Source organism: Oreochromis niloticus, linkage group LG2 (assembly GCF_001858045.2).
Source record: "Oreochromis niloticus isolate F11D_XX linkage group LG2, O_niloticus_UMD_NMBU, whole genome shotgun sequence".
Lineage (NCBI taxonomy): Eukaryota > Metazoa > Chordata > Actinopteri > Cichliformes > Cichlidae > Oreochromis > Oreochromis niloticus.
This window is the reverse complement of record NC_031966.2, coordinates 22,147,600-22,163,561: the sequence shown is the minus strand read 5'-3', so window position 1 is coordinate 22,163,561 and position 15,962 is coordinate 22,147,600. Positions and strand designations below refer to the sequence as shown.

Below are 15,962 nucleotides of genomic sequence, written 5' to 3'. Positions count from 1 at the left end.
CCACTACTGACAATGCCTCTTTGACAATGTTTATGTCGCTCTGTCGACACAATATCGACAATGTTGCATTGTGTATAAAAAATCTAATGAAGCTACAAAGAACTTCTATTTGCTCACTTTCTGTGTACTGACCGCCGGCTTTTGACAAGCTCTCTGCATGCAAACCAGGCTTTTAAAATACTTTTAGAGCAAACTTTTCAAGCAAGCAAAACTACAGAAAGTAACCTTGTCATCAAATAGATGCGTTGAATTCCTTTTTTTCTCATTTTTTCTGGGATTACTGCCAGGGATGGTTAGTGAATATGGAGTTTAACAGAAGTTTGAAAAAATCATAACAGAAGAATTTTGACAACGTTGCTAGAAATAAAAAGCATCAAACATTGAGTTATATTCTTAAATTTGCTCTGGACTAGACATTTATCATATCTTGAAAATCATCTCAATGACTACAAACAAGATACTTGCAGTACACTGCTGGCACGGTCTGAATCTAAGATCATAGTTTTCTTCCATATTTGTGATTTTTTTTTTATACTATACTAGATATACTATATACTATATACTATAAAAATGCTATAAAAATGTTCTCTTTTTCCATCATATACTACATTTTATTTGCAGTTTTCAAAGCCATTTTACCATCCATTCAGTTTAAAAACCTGATATGTGGTTGGAAATCATTAATTGAGATCAGTCCATTGTGTATGATTAAGCCTGTGTTACACAATCAGATGTTCTACTCACACCCATCTGGCTGTCTTACCTATAGGCAGGTCCAAACAGCTGCTGAAAGAAATTTGATAGATTCAAAGTTATTTTGTCTGGTCGTTATGTTACTTTTATTTAGTCATATCACAAGTTACAGTTAGGCCAGTGGCATGTGACTTCCCTTATCCTGCGGGAGAAATTATTCATAACACGCACACAAACAATCACACGCAGACACACACACACACACACACACAAGCACACACATTTATTCAACCGTCCATCCCAATCTAATCCTCTGATTTTACTCCTCTCTGCAGTCTGAGCTGCCCATGTTTTCATTGTAGTCATGGGCTGTGACTCATCGTGCGTCTGAGCCAAGCTATTTGCGCTGGTTCACACTGGCTGACACACCTAGAGCCAGGAAACACACCCATTCCCACATATCCTTGTATTCAAGCGGGTGACCTGCAACAAAACAGTGATACACAGAGGACATTGACTTTGCAAGAGCATGGAAGATATTTAGCACATTTCACAATTATCCAGTTTGAACAGTCAACATTTGAGTTGTCCCAGAGCGAACTGACTGTTCTGCTTATCTTTGTCTCCCTCTGGCCTGCTGCTGTGAGTTCATTTAGAATAAAAGCAGATATGTTTATAAGAAATTTATATGTGAACACCTGTATTATAGATTAACGTCATGAGTATCTGAAAAAATAACCAATGATATGATTTACTGTTGAGTTACTGTAACTGTAAACATTTAACTCCTGCTGAAAAGTTTGTGAGCAGTGCATCATTTTTGATAGGAGTAATGCTGATTGCTAGCAGACACATAATAGGAGTTGTCTGTCTGGAATCAGCATTTTCTGGTAGCTAAGACTGTTCTTTAAAGGCCACACCCCATTGGCAAAAAAGGCAATCAAATAGGCGCTGTACTTGGAAAGTGGGTGAAATCTTATTCTGTTACAGTTAAAATGTTAAATTCTGTGGAAAATACTATAAGCACTAGATGATTGCTTTAACAATTGTGCATTCATTCACACAATATACTTTACGCACTAAAGTAACGTTTTTCTTTTTGAAACTTTTGAAAAAAACCTTTTTTGAAACTTCCCCTGAACATTTTTAAACACTGTTCCATCCCAAAGAGTAAAGCAGTTCCCCACTTTATACACAGTTCTTTAGGATCTCTGCATGTCTTGCACATGTTTGGTGTTATTTCTCCACTTTTATCTCAGTGTGTGCACAATTACAGACATCTACACACGTCTGCGCACAAACAGCGGGCCTTCTTTTTTGTGGGAGAGCTGCACCCTGTTTTCGCAACAAAACAAAATCTGAGCTCTCCTGACTCAAGGTGGTCTAATGTAGTAACGCTAAAATATGCGTGCGTGCACACACATGCACAAGTGTGTGAGTACCACTCCCCGGTTCACTCCCCACAAAAACAACACAGTAACTTCCTCTGTATGTAATCTATTCCTTGCATGTTGCCTGCTACTTCATCTCGCTGAGCATGGGTGTGACATATTGAGAAGGACACTGCAGGAATTTCAAAGACACTAGACACTGGTGTGAGAAGCGGAGACGCACATGTGTACACTTAAAACACACATGTGCATGGACAACCCACATATGAAATCCATTTTCAAAACTGGATGCACACATATATTCTAAATCAGTATCCTCTTTTTATATGTAATGCGCATCAGCAGTTGTAAAAAATGTATCTAACAATTTAAAAGCAGCTAAAAGTAATGGATAAGTGATGGTAAAAGTTAGCTTGTGGTGAGCTACTATGTAGACTTGAAGAAACCAGCACAAAAGGTTAAAGTTCTGCTCTGCTAAACACTGTAACAGCTTTCACACTTGCATTAGTAGCGTTAGAAACGCCCAAATAAACACTTTTCGAAACGTGTCCTTGAGGGGCGTACTTAAGTTCATTTAACAAAGCTGCTGGTGTACACCGGGAACAAAAATGGATGGGAATACCTTTTCTTAAAACATAGTGTTAGTCATGTCTTATCAGATGTTCTCATCTATAAGCCTGTTGGTGACACAGCCATACCCATAATCCCGGTATGATTTGTCAGAGGAACCGCCCAGTGACTCTCGTAACAAGCTATCATGCCATCGCTTTGCGTGTCTCCATCCCACATTGAAGCATTTCATAGCTATGTTCATCTAGAATGTTTTGGTTTCAATTCATAACTTTCAGTGTTTGGCTTTGCGATACTTTTAAAACAGTGGGATGTAAAAGAAGTACTCTTTGACATGAAACTAGGACTTCAAGCTTAACATTAGCAGTTTCACTCTAAAAATAAACTTTCATGTGACACACACAACATACAGCATGTTACTGGTGTGGTATTCACGCAGACAACTACAGAGATAACTGCTGCAACTATAGTTTTCAGCTTATGAAAGTGAGCTAAAAAAACTACCTGTGTAAAGCACAGATTGAAAATGTGGAATACATTTTAATGTCCAAATTAGATGCAAAAATTATTTAATATAAATTATATGGCTACTGCAGTTCACTAGCACAGGGTGGGCCCCGTTAAAGCGACTGACTTCTGTAAATCCTGTCTTGTAAATAGCCTTTTGTGTTTAACTAAAGGCCGTACTCCCGAAGCGTTTTGGTAATGATAGCTTTGTGTCAGTTTATGTGCGGCAGTGTAAATGTTTTAATAACATGTTGATGTCATTGTCTGTCATGATAACAATTTTGTGGCGTGCGTCTCTTCTTCTCTGTGTACTTCATTGTTATACTGTAGAACAAAAACTGAAGTGGGCAAAAAACTGTTTTAAACAGAAAAATCACGACAAAAACAGTAAAAGTTTCTTGCCTGAATAATTTGTTACATAGTGCTGCTTACATTCGAAGAAAAACAGTTTGAAAGCCTGACATTAAAGTGTTGAAAGTTCTTTTTTTCAAGCAGAGCTCACTTTTCCTGTTGCATGTCATTGCAGCCCTCTTTGTGAAGCAGTGGGTGGTCCCATGAAGACTAAGGACCACTCCCCGTACACGGGTCCCCTCCCCTGGATTCCCCTCCCTCTGCTAACCAGGAGCCCAGCCCAGCTCCCTGTCCAACCACTCTGCTCAGCCCAGAGGAGCAGCCACTCAGAAAAAAAGAGGTTAAAATCAACTCAGAGCGGAGGAGGGAGGGAGAGAGAGGGGGCAGAAAACGCCCTGGAAATCTGGTTGATCAAGAAATCGAAAAAGATTGACAGAGTCCTAGCAGACTGCGAAGGCGTGACAGTGTGAAAGTGTTTTTCTTGGATTGAGGAGAAGGGGAGAAGTTTTCAAGGATGCTCAAGCAGGCGTGAGGCTTCTAGGGCGCTAAGGCTGCGCACAGGTAAAGTTGCACTCTTTTTTATTTTCTGTAATTGAAGTTGAAAGTTTTTCTTTTTTTTCAAACTGTTCTTTCAGTTTCTGAACTTTAACAACTCTGCTGCAAGACAACAAATCAGTTGTTCCAGCTTGGCCAGAGTTTAAATAACTAACTTGCAAAGGCGTCACAGTTATCTGTCCAGCATTCCTGTTCATACCACCAGGCAGTTGCAGTCAGTGTGTTTATCACTGTAAGATTATTATGAGTTGTTTTATATGACTAGAAAACTTGTCTCCAGAGTTTTTCAAGGACTTTTTATTTTCCCCTAAGGGAATGTTTTTGCATAGGGGCATCTTGGCTAAACATTGTTATTTGTTTTCGCTGTAAATACGTAAACTGGCAGTAACTTTGTGTGAAAACATTCATACATGTTAAATATTTAATTAAAATAGAGCAGGAGAAGAGACGTGGGTGTGGGTACACACCCACCACATGAATGCAGACTAGATTGAAGTTGTGCAGTTTATTAAGATGCATGTAAGTGATTCATGGCTATATACTTTATTGCCTTTAGATGATTTTGATCCTTCTTAGAGATAACAAAAAAGAATCGCTACATTTGTGTAGTTATTTCACCTTTGTGCAGTGTGGATGTGTAGATGTACTTTGCATAGTGAGTGGGACTTTTTCTTTTGTACAGGACCCCAGTAACCCACACATTAGAGTAAAGTTAAATCAAAGAGGTGCCGAAATGATTGTTGACAGTGTTGATGTTATCGCTCAGGTGTCTCTCTTATCTAATCCAATATCGTTTGCCAAGGAATAGAAGTTTAAAAAGTTACTACTACTTCCCTATGAGAGTGTACAGCAACAACTTTGGGTGTGGATCCCCCCTCTCTCCTCCCCCTTCTTTTTTTCTCTCCCTCCCTTTTTGTTTGCTGTCTCCTCACAGTGGCACACCCTTTAGTGCCAGAAAAAAAAAGGAAAACCATCCACGCTGCAGACAGTTTTTGCAGCGAGTCTCAGCAAATTACATTTAAATGTCCTTTGTGGGATACTAAGGGTGTGCTGGCGAAGAGAGAAAAGTTATGATTATGGCTTTTTCTATGTATTTTCACTGGGTTCACTGTGTTGTTTGTTGGTGGTGCCCCCCCCCCCCCCCCCCCTCTCTCAGTCTATATATATATGGAAAACAAAAAGTATTATATTTTTAAATGCAAACTGCTTCTGTTTATTGGCTAAATATGTATCAGCTTTTGAACAAAACCTTTTTGGTTTGTGTTGCGTAACATGAAGTTGAAAACTTTCACTGCTGCTTGGCTCTGAGGCATATATGCTTTTCATGACTTACTTTTTAAGGTCTTGAATAGAGAAAGATTTGTCTTTGTCTATTTTACCTTGGGTCTCTCAACCTGGGCTCCTGGCCAGGGTGTGCAGGGGGAGAAGAAGGGAGGAAGACAGGGAAAGAGAGTCAGGGAGTGAGTTGGTGAGGGGGGGATGGGCGGGGCAGGGGGTTGAGGAGGGGAGTAATGGAATGTAGTGGTTTGGAAAGACAAGCTAATTGAAACCAGGTTTGAGGCAGAGCAGGGGGGAGAGCTGAGACTTTGCACGTTTGGGGAAAAGTAAAAGAGGCATTTCTGAAACCCTAAAGTCAGGGGATTATTTTCTTGCCCATAATATATTTAAAGCCTAAAATGGCATCATTTCAGCTGTGGTTTAAAGTAGAATCACTACGTGTAGTGCTGCCTATATTTTATGTGAAGTGCGTGTATAAGTTGAGAAACAGGACGATAGAAAAAGTTAAGAAAGATCCTTTGTTTAATCTCACTTGGAAGTCAAATTTCATTGTGCTGTTGCGTGTCCTCTGCAGCTCCCTCCTGCCACACCCAAAAGTCACTTTAGAGGAGTGTTAGCGAGAGCTGATTTTTGCCCTGCTCTGCGTAGTCTTTTCTACAACGTGCACTTAACCCACACTGGGTGACCCACAGCTGTACATGTGTGGCATTTCTCAAATTGCTCTTGTCAAGGTGATTGATTAAGGGCCAGACGGCAACATAGGCCTGAAAGGTTTTGGGGTAGTGATTGTCACTTAATCTACATTATGTTTAGCATTTTTAGTTTTACTTGGTGATGATAAGGTGTGAATAACCAAAGTAAACATGATATTTCAGGTGTAGAGTTTTGCTTCAAGCGAGGGCGTGGACCTTAAACATAATAAATTTGAAGCATGATTTATATTTCAGCTGCTCAAACATTCAGAGCTGTTCCTAACCGCCCTAAAGCTGAAATGCTCGTCAGTTAACAGGGCCTCATCTTGGCCTGGGGCGGATACTGTTTATCTAAATACTTGCTCTGTCTACCAGTGCAGCAGTACAGAGGGTACATTATTTTGTCACCTAGCAATGTAGGTCACTTGGAATTCCAAAAAGCACACATTGAAATTTTACAGCTTCATTGATCAAATTTTTCTTTTTCTTCGCTCCTATGTTGCGGCTCTTTTTACCCATGTGACAAACAGCATCGTTAGTAGGAAGAACTGGAAGAAGAGCATGCCTCATGACAGTTTGGAGCCTTGACAGTGTTAAGATGCTTATCGCAGTTCTCTGCCAGCGCAACTGCGTATTCTCGCAGTGTTGACTGACAGCACAGGCGCGAGGAATGGTGTTACTCATATGTGCCAGTATAAAATGCAAGGAAACTGGTCTCTGGCATGCTTCCTCTGCTATTTCCTCATGGGTTTGTTGAGCAGGCGGTTGAAGGGGTGGGGGGTGTTCAGTAAGCTGAAAGAAAGCATGGTGATTTCAAACAAACTATAGCGTATCCTTTTCACACTTGGCTTTCATTAAGAAACCACGCTGGGCTCTCAAACATCCAGCAGACTACTTAGATGCACACCCTGGATATTGGTTGGATAAAACAACATAAAATGTATAGAGTGAGAAGATTTTCAATGAGAAACATTTTGCTTCCCTAAAGTTGCAAATAAAAATTTAACCATAGTGTGCAATTTCAGAACGTCTTTCTAGGCAATCCACCCAGCAGCCACGCCCTTCTCACTCACCCACTGCTGGTTTGGAATGTTTCAGTCTGTACTCAGTATTCTCTGTGGAGCGCCTATCATTGCCTTGTTTTTGAGAAACAGTTATTTTAAATTTATGATGAAATAGTCACAACAAGTCACAAATAATTCTGTGGCAACCACGCACCTGCATGCAATTCAGACTTGTTCACTGTAGATTTTAGCTATGTGGGACCTTTCCAAGCATGGAGCTCAAAAAGGGCGTGAATCATTTCTGTCTGATAAAGCAAGAACTTGCACCAGTACTCTTCCAAACATCTCCTATATAAAAGTATCAAAAGCCATCTGTTACTAAGCACTACTTGGAGATACATGCCCTAAATTTCAGGGCAACCATGCTTGGAATGTAAATTGAGAAATACATTCAACATAGTTTTTCTTTATCTGGCACAAGATATTTGAGGATGGAACTCCTCACCATCCAGCAGTCTCTCTTGCTCTAAACAATTGCGCTACTCTCGTGTGATCTAAATAGAAGTGTGAATTGAAAGTACAATCCTGATGCTCTGTTTATGCTTCAGGTTCTTACAGCAAAGGAAGTCTCACATCTATATATACATTCTGCTGCTATGGTTGCCACCTAACTCCTACTCATAACCTTGTCCTTGAATGGCCTTGTATTTATTCTCATTCAAGCAGCAGCTGAATATATTGCCACGTTTAAATAAGCGTGGCAATTATATGGCGTGACCTGTTTAATGTGTCAGTAAGCCTCTTGTGATGTTCTTTTTATGTGGCTGATCTCTTCAAACCTGGCGCTTCTCTTTGGTATAACTAGTTATGCCAGTTCAAAATTTACATCCTAGCTGCTTGATAGTCATGCCACTGAAACTATTGTTGGGCATCAGCCCAGGATCACTTCTCATTTAATAGCAGAACAGATCTTAAAAAATAGTTCAAATAAGCTTTTTTTTTTTTCAAATCAAATCAAGTTTTTGGTCTATAGCACAGTGTTACATATACAATCTCAAAGGCAGTTCTTGGTGTAATAATTAAGAATGCAAAGAAACAGGATCTCTAAAAAAAGCGTGTAAGAACCCTCGAGAGAGGAAATTAAAACCGAGGACTTAAATGTCTTGGTGTGTAATAGAGAAGAAGCAGTCACGAGAGAACTGTAGAGCTTAAAACGTATGTGAAAATCAAGGCAAAGCTGAAGTGTGCTTCAAATGCAACCCCTCGTTTCTGATCTTGTAAAAGCAGGAGAGGAGGATTTTAAGAGTTTCTTCAGTTTTTCCATTTGGTGCATGACTCCTGCCAAAGTCACAATGGCTTAATCAGAAGCAGGCCAAGTTAGCGTCAGTGGGCAGGCTTTAGTCTTATGTTGGACTTGTGGTTTGGTTCAGGGCTATGTGGACTATGGAGTGCAGAAAACAAGCAATTATTTTGACTCTCATTCCTTTTATACACGTCACACGTGCACGTCCTATCTGCTTTTGTGAAGGAACCTGGAAGGCCAGATACTGCTGCGTCTTCTTTGGTATTTTTTCGATTTTGCTGTGTCTAAATACAATGCAGCAGGGGGGAAAGAGAGTCTGTTCTGTTTTGACAACAAGACTGATTTGGTCACTGGTCTTCTCTCTGTCTCTGCCTTGCTGTACTAAGGTCTTTTTATCTGCTCATAATCAAATTTTATCAGAACTCCACTCTGTGTGATACACTCTGAAATTGAGCCGTAATCATTGTCACATTGCTCCTCTTTTCTCATTACTAAATTGATTGGATTTGGCAATCAAATTGGTAGATGGACTAAAGCTGCTTTGATCAGTTTCCAGAGTGTATTGACCTACTTAAGCACAAAGTATGAAAGTTAACAGTCCCGGTTTGGAGGTATGTCTCTTTAAGTGACGGGGTGATGAGCTGGCTGCTGTTTACTGCATCAGTGAAGCGCATGTTAAGCCAAAAGACACAAATGTAACCTCTCAATGCACATTTGACACACTTCTTAGGGTGCCATCACAGATGCATTGCTGACTTAATGTTGCATTTTTGCTTGTTTGAGTGGAACCTGGAGGTTGGGGGTGTGTGGTTGACTTAGTGCAGGTGGGTGGGCACTCCAGCTGTGCACGGGGTGGGCGGCACAAAATAAAGCTAGAGTTAGTGTCAGAATGAGGACATTTCTTTGGAGTTAGTCACTGTGGGAGAGGCTGGGCTTTCTTCCAGCTGGCCTGACGGCTCTATCAAGGAATGTGTGTGACTGGAGGCCTGGGTGGGGCTGTGCACTGTGCTACTCCCTCTGCAAGTAAAGCCGAGAGGCAAAGCGACACGATCTGTGTCGTGGACTGTGGTGTGATACTTCTGGGCGCTGCGTGTGTTTTTATTTGCTTCCTTCACTGTTTGTTGACCACATTTTATCTTCCAGAAATACCTGCAGATGTGCTATGTGTGTGTGGTCTTACCAAGACACTGAGTAAAGAGGGTGGGGCAAACTGTCTCATATATTTTGATTTAGTTAAATCTGATATGTCCATTTTGTGATACGTCATTTTCTATCATGACGTTGTAGCATAACACCTAAAAGCTTACACATATAACAACTTTATCACTAAGGCAAACACAGTATCACATTTTCTTTAGTCTGCCTCGTTGTATTCTATGACATAACAGTCTGAATCGGTAACGGGGGTATGAGTATACACAGCTGCTGTGGTGCAAGTCTCACTTCACAAATGTAATGTGAACCCATTACTGGCTGGTATTTTATCTCAGCTATGTATTCTATTGGTGCAATATAATACAGGCCAAACTTTACTACGTTTTTTAAACTTTGCATCACTGTTAGGGGCTTTGTTACATTGCACAGGTATCAAAATCTGACTGTTCCGTCTCACAAACACAGTAATGAGCAGTTTAGGTTATTGAACATAAAATGTTGGGAAGGGGGAAGTTAATGATGGGGTTGAAGAGCCCGTCACAGAAGAATTTTCCTGAAGGGCATGTTCCCACTGGTGCTGCATGTCTCTGTGCACATCAAGTCTGGTTCTGTTTGTACGGAGACTGACAAAAAGAGGGCTTTGTTTCACAATAACACAATAATTGGCATAAGACCTGTAAGATGTTGGGCTAGTTTCAGCACGTGTCTCACATTTTCAGCTTTGCCTTGATTTTCACAAACATAAGACTGAATTAGTGTAAAGAACGCTTAGAATTTAAATGATAGATTTGATTTAAGCAACAAAATTTTGCTCCTATATTTGCTATTATTGCTTCACATTTCTGCCTTTCTGTTGTGGTTTGATATTTTTACAGTCCTCTATGGAGCACTGAAACTAAAGCAGATCAATGCATGAGCATTTTTAATAGTATACTTCCTCTCTGAATTCCTCTATAGCCAAATTTGCTTCATTTTTAATGTTCAATTTCTAGCAAACCTACTTGTTGTAGTTTGGCTAGTTTGAAGACGAAGAAGTGGTTAGATTTATTTAAAAAGTCATATTTCCTTACCAGTGCCAACACTGCTTCCAGCTACTTGTTGGTTAATTATTAAAGTCTCTTAAGGTGATGATTGATCAGCATCAGTAGTCTACTACATTAGACTACTTTATAAACGTATCTAAAAAGAAGTAAAGGAATGAATACCTGTGATTAAGTCTAGTCATGAAAGTAAAAAGTGCAGGGTCTTTTTTGTAAATATTTTCTTATGCATAAGTATGGTAAGCTTGTAAGCTTCTAAAGTGAATCCCCACTTTTTCAGTTCTGCCTTTCTCATTTCTTAATGTGTAGGCTAACATTCTATAGCACAGTTAAATTTCATCACTTAATACTGAATCCTACCACAGCATTTGACTTTATCATTCACATGGAGATGCACCTCTTAACATAGCAGGGAGTTCTATGTGCCAAAGACATACATAGCTTTTTGTCATCTGTCAAGCATGTGACTGAAACTCAACTTTAGTTATATAGCAACATGGAATGTTATTGCAAAAGAGAGCAGCAAAAGTTTCTTTGCTGTCTTAGCAATACATAATCTGTGTACAAATCATACTAATTGTGTTTTTTTTCTTCAACAGAAGTCAAGAATACAAGAACAGAAGCAATAAACTGAAGCTCCTTGGCTTTGCTTGAGCAATCCAAGGTAAGTAAGTGCCCTACATTGGAAATGATACAAAGAAAATCTATGATAGACTACATAAAAAAAGGAGAAAAAAAGAAAATCAACTTTCTTACTACCATCACTTTGCTCAAACACCAACTAGTCAGTGTCACCACAGAGCAGCATCTATTTTATGGTCAGACTGCAAACCACTTTTGGAATGTTTGCTGCAAAGCCTCCTACGTAACTGGAAGGTCATGCCGCCGTCATTCAGCTGTGAAAGGCCTGCCTTGTGGAAACCTGATACCTGGGTGCTTCTGCTCCATGTGTCTCCTTTTGGTATCCCGTCCTTCCTCCCAAAGTGACCACCTGCTTCAGTCAAGCCCCCTTTCCCTTCTTGAGAAACGACCATGTCAAGAGCCCGCCAAAGATAATTTACTTCTTTTGTGTGTAGGGAAAAACTAGCAGTACTTTGACTGATTAGTGTTAAGTCTATAGGCCAATGCTACTGTATAAAAGATCCATATCCAGAAATGCTCTGTGGTTGCATTCGAGGTAACAGAAGCTTTTGTTTGTCTGGCTGGCTTCCCCCATATTTCCCCTTCTGGACAGACATACCAGCCCATAATAAAACATGACAGACAGACAAGCCCGCTGGTCTACCTTCGTATTTGGCGTTGGATCAGTGGTACTCAGGCACGTTATAGAAATGAAAGAGAAAGAATAGAGAGCTGAATGACTGTCATGTACTATCAACTCCTGCAGTCCCAGACTATTTGCTATGATTTCAAGAACAAGGGCTCATTCATTTGGCATCTGTTTATAATCATAAGGTCTTTTTGGGTTAATTGTTAATTTTCCTAATTTAATTTATACTTAATTAGACTACTCTCTAAGTTTATCTTAAAAGAAGCAAAGGAATGAATAATTGTGATTACGTTTAGTAATGACAGTAAAAAGTGCAGGGACTTTTTTGCAAATATTCTCTTATGGATAACTCTGAACTTGTAAGCTTCTAAGGGGAATCCCCACTTTTTCAGTTCTGCTTGGATGCCTTTCTTTAATGTTCTATAACACAGCTTGACAACAATCTCCCCCCTTTTTTAATTGCCTCACTTAAATTTTTTTTTTAAAACTTCCTCTTTTCCTTATATTTCTTTCTGTGTGTTTCAAATTCCCCCTTGATTACTGTTGCATGCCTCAGCTCCCCCTCACAGCTTGCTGCCAAAAATATGTCAGAACGTCTAGGACATAATGGCCCAAATAGTTCAAACATGGTAAGCCTGTGTGCTAGGCCAAAATCAAAATATTTATCAAAACTATATGATTATGCTTGAAAATAAACCTTTGAGGGATAAAGGGATAGTTGTGTCCCACGATTATGCGTATGAGCGAGGATGCATTCTTAACTTCTCACTCTTCTCACTCTGTTTTTGTAAACCCAATAATGTTTCCTATGCTTTCCCCTGTGAACATTTTTTCTGAACAATTATCTCATCTAGCAGTAATCTCTACAATGCCAATAAGCCTAGCAAAAGAGAAAAACAAGATCATGTGAAAGGTTTGTCAGTTATTTGGGTCTGTTTTTATTGACTGGATTAGGACAGGATATGGTCGGGCAAAATGAGCTGTGTTCTAGCCCATGGGGAAGACAAATTCCCTTTGATTTCTCCCAAATGCTGTCAGTGTGGGATCTGAGGGACACTTTAAAGATTTTGTAAATAGCTGTATCAATTGGCCTGATTTGAATTTGCTCTACCCAAGATAATTAAATAAAGCTGAGTTTTTTGGTACAGTTTTTTTTTTTTACCCCTTCAGTTTTCACACATTTCAACTATAACTGATGCATATAATGTTGCAGCTTGAGGTCTTGATAGATTCGTGTTTCCAGGTACAATGAGGCCAGGTGGAAAGGCACAATGTGATAGAAAGAAGGGAGGAGGACAGATGAAGCAACAAAGTGAAGATCAGGTTTTATATACCTGCAAGTGGCTGGAATCACCTTTGGAACGAGTGTTATCCTATTCTCTGGCATAATCATGCTCAGTGGCTAAAGGCTATTTTTGAAAGAAGTTTCATTTTACCTCAAAGACTTTCATGCTTTCCCAACAATGCAGAGCCAGTCTATTTATTGACTTGTGTTAATTTGCAGAGGGCTTGTTATGTGACCTAGGACTGACATCAACAGACTGGGAGACCCACTTACAAGTCAGTTTGGTTTCCAAACTTAATCCAAACTGTGGCACATCTAGCTATTGTTATTACAAGTATCTAAGCAATGTGGTAAATTACTTTTCATACATGACTTATACAAATAACTGAGACAATAGTTCATATTACACAGAACTGTATGCGCCACATAGATCTGTAGTGTAATGGGTCACGTCTCTTAGTTTCGACATTGCAGAAAACACCAGAACTGTTTTCTTCTAACCATCTCATTTGTTTGAAACACTGCATTTTAGCTGCATGGCAGGAGTGGCATATGGCTGCTGAATAAGTGATGCATATTACAAAACCTCTTAAAACTGTTGCTTCTTTAGCTTCGTCTCAGGTTCCTTTTGTTTCCAGCAACTTGTTATCTTGCAGATCAGAGAGGCAGTATCAGTGAATGAGGAAGGGATTCATGGCCTATGTTGTAACTGTGTTCTTGGCTGTGGTGCAAAATTAGATAGAAAATATATTAATTTTACTTCTAATATTATTATTTCTAGCACATTGGCATTAACAGTAAAAATATATATATTTGTAAGGTCAGACAAGATTATCAGTCTTATTTTTTTTCCAAGTTATTATTCCTTAAATCTTTGTTTTTGATCACAATCACAATAAACATAGGCAACTAATCACCAAAGTGACTCATATCCTGTTTCATTCATCACAACTGTTAATAGGCTTTTGCCATTTTCTGTTGGCCGATAGAACCTTTGTTAAATCCTCCTGAATGGCTACAGTAGGCATTTGTAGTGATTGTCTCACTGAAATGACTGTGGTACTAGAGCTTTGCTACTGTCTAGTGGCGCAACATCATTAATCAAAAAGTACTTCCAATAGTGTTGTCACCAGTCACATTACATTCTCTCGAATTAAAAAAACAAAAACAAAAAACATACAAATCCCTTTCTAGTGGTAGAGACACATCATCGTGGAACAGCTTTGTATATTTCGAGGAGTGGGTGGTGGAGAGCTTGGTACTAACAAAACAATAAGTTCTGTGTTCCAAAAAGGAGAGTGGGTATTACCAGTCAGCATGTTTGAGGACACATGTCTAGTAATGTTGTCAACAAACTTTATCATTGATGTGATGATCCACATATACATTGCAAACAGCGATAGTGACAGTTGTTGAAAAGCTCAGCATGAATTTCAGTTGGCCTGATTTAAAGGGATATAAAGATGGTAAATTTGGTAATTATTTGAAGGTATAATGTATACCTTATGTATTCTGATGGCCTCACCCAACCTAATGTGTGCTACCACAGCGTAATGAGGTAGATCAAAGTCATCAGCTTTGTAAAAACTTTCAGCTGTAGTCATAAAAAAATTAATAAATCTATGGTTAACTGCTGAAAAGGAATGCATAGCTCTTGTTATTGAACAGAACTAGAAGCTTAATGCAACTGTTTTCCTATTAGATTAGTGTTTGTGGTTGTACATCTGTATTAGAGTAGTAACTCTTATAGGTGATGTATTTGTTGCCATACATTTCTCCACCTTGGTGTGTTTTTTGTTTTTTTCTTTAAATAAAGTACCTGTGACCCTCACTTTTGTTTCTATTGATGTTTGAGTTGACCTGTAGGCAGGGGATTTGGCTGTTTCCTCAGGGCAGGGAGTTGTCTGACTTCAACTAAGTTTCCAAAACGTAGTGCATCCTGGAGGGAAGGGAAGGCACTTATAGTTAGATAGGCTATATTGTCTGAAGGAGTTTTAACACCATCTAGTGTTCACTTTTGGGTCTTTTAAGCCAGGCTCCTTACAAAGTGGGATGTGGATACAATTTGTTCAAAGTCTGTCTTTTGTTTTTGCAGGAAAACAAAGAGAATTTGTGCTACAACGAGGCTTGAATTGAAGAAAACAAAAACAAGGTATTTTAGGAATTTAAGGTTTATGACTAGTATTCCATATTTTATGTTGTAAACAGTTTTTGCCAACTAACTATGATTTTTTTTCTGTTGAACCTGCTATTTTTATGGCTATGTTTACAGATGGCTGACGAAGAGGAGACAAGGGAGGTACTCTTTCCAGATTGGGAAGGTCCTGACAAAACTGGCATGACCATTGAACAGACAAGTGGAGGACAGCTCTTTGTTAAGGAGGTGAAAGGAGAGTCACCAGCAGCACGGTCTGGAAAAGTATATGAAGGTAACAAATTCTGTTTTTGTTCAATTATGTAGCTTTCACTAAATGTTTAGTAAGATGTGCATGCTGACTTTTGTTTTTTTGTGCTCCTTCCACTTAAATCATAGGTGACCAAATTGTGGGTGCCACTATCTACTTTGAAAATATGAGTTCTGAAGAAACAGCAGAGCTACTAAAGACACTGAACAAACACAAGGTTGGACTGAAACTACAAAACAAAGGAGACAAATCCCCTTACTACTCACCGCTGAGCACACCATGTCGTTCACCAGTCAGCACCCTTACATGGGAAGGAAAGACCCGCTTTGGAGATTCCAGTCCAGATATCTTTCTTGTAAGTTCTTTTTAAAAAACAAAAAAAGGGAAAAAACCCCAAACAAACAAAAGAAAAACCAACAACATTGTCACTCATATGTCTGCAGGAAAGCTAGTGGACTAAAAC

General features: G+C 39.3%; 1 protein-coding gene across 1 annotated transcript in view; it reads left to right on the top strand.

The window, feature by feature from the left end:
* Positions 1-3,819: 3,819 nt before the first annotated feature.
* The window catches only part of ahnak (AHNAK nucleoprotein), a 33,197-nt gene continuing 21,054 nt past the window's right edge, over positions 3,820-15,962 (top strand). The window contains 5 exon segments of the mRNA XM_013270978.3: positions 3,820-4,073; positions 11,139-11,203; positions 15,190-15,246; positions 15,367-15,523; positions 15,628-15,854. Of these exon segments, the coding sequence (XP_013126432.2) occupies positions 15,367-15,523; positions 15,628-15,854 (384 nt within the window). The 5' untranslated portion in view covers positions 3,820-4,073; positions 11,139-11,203; positions 15,190-15,246.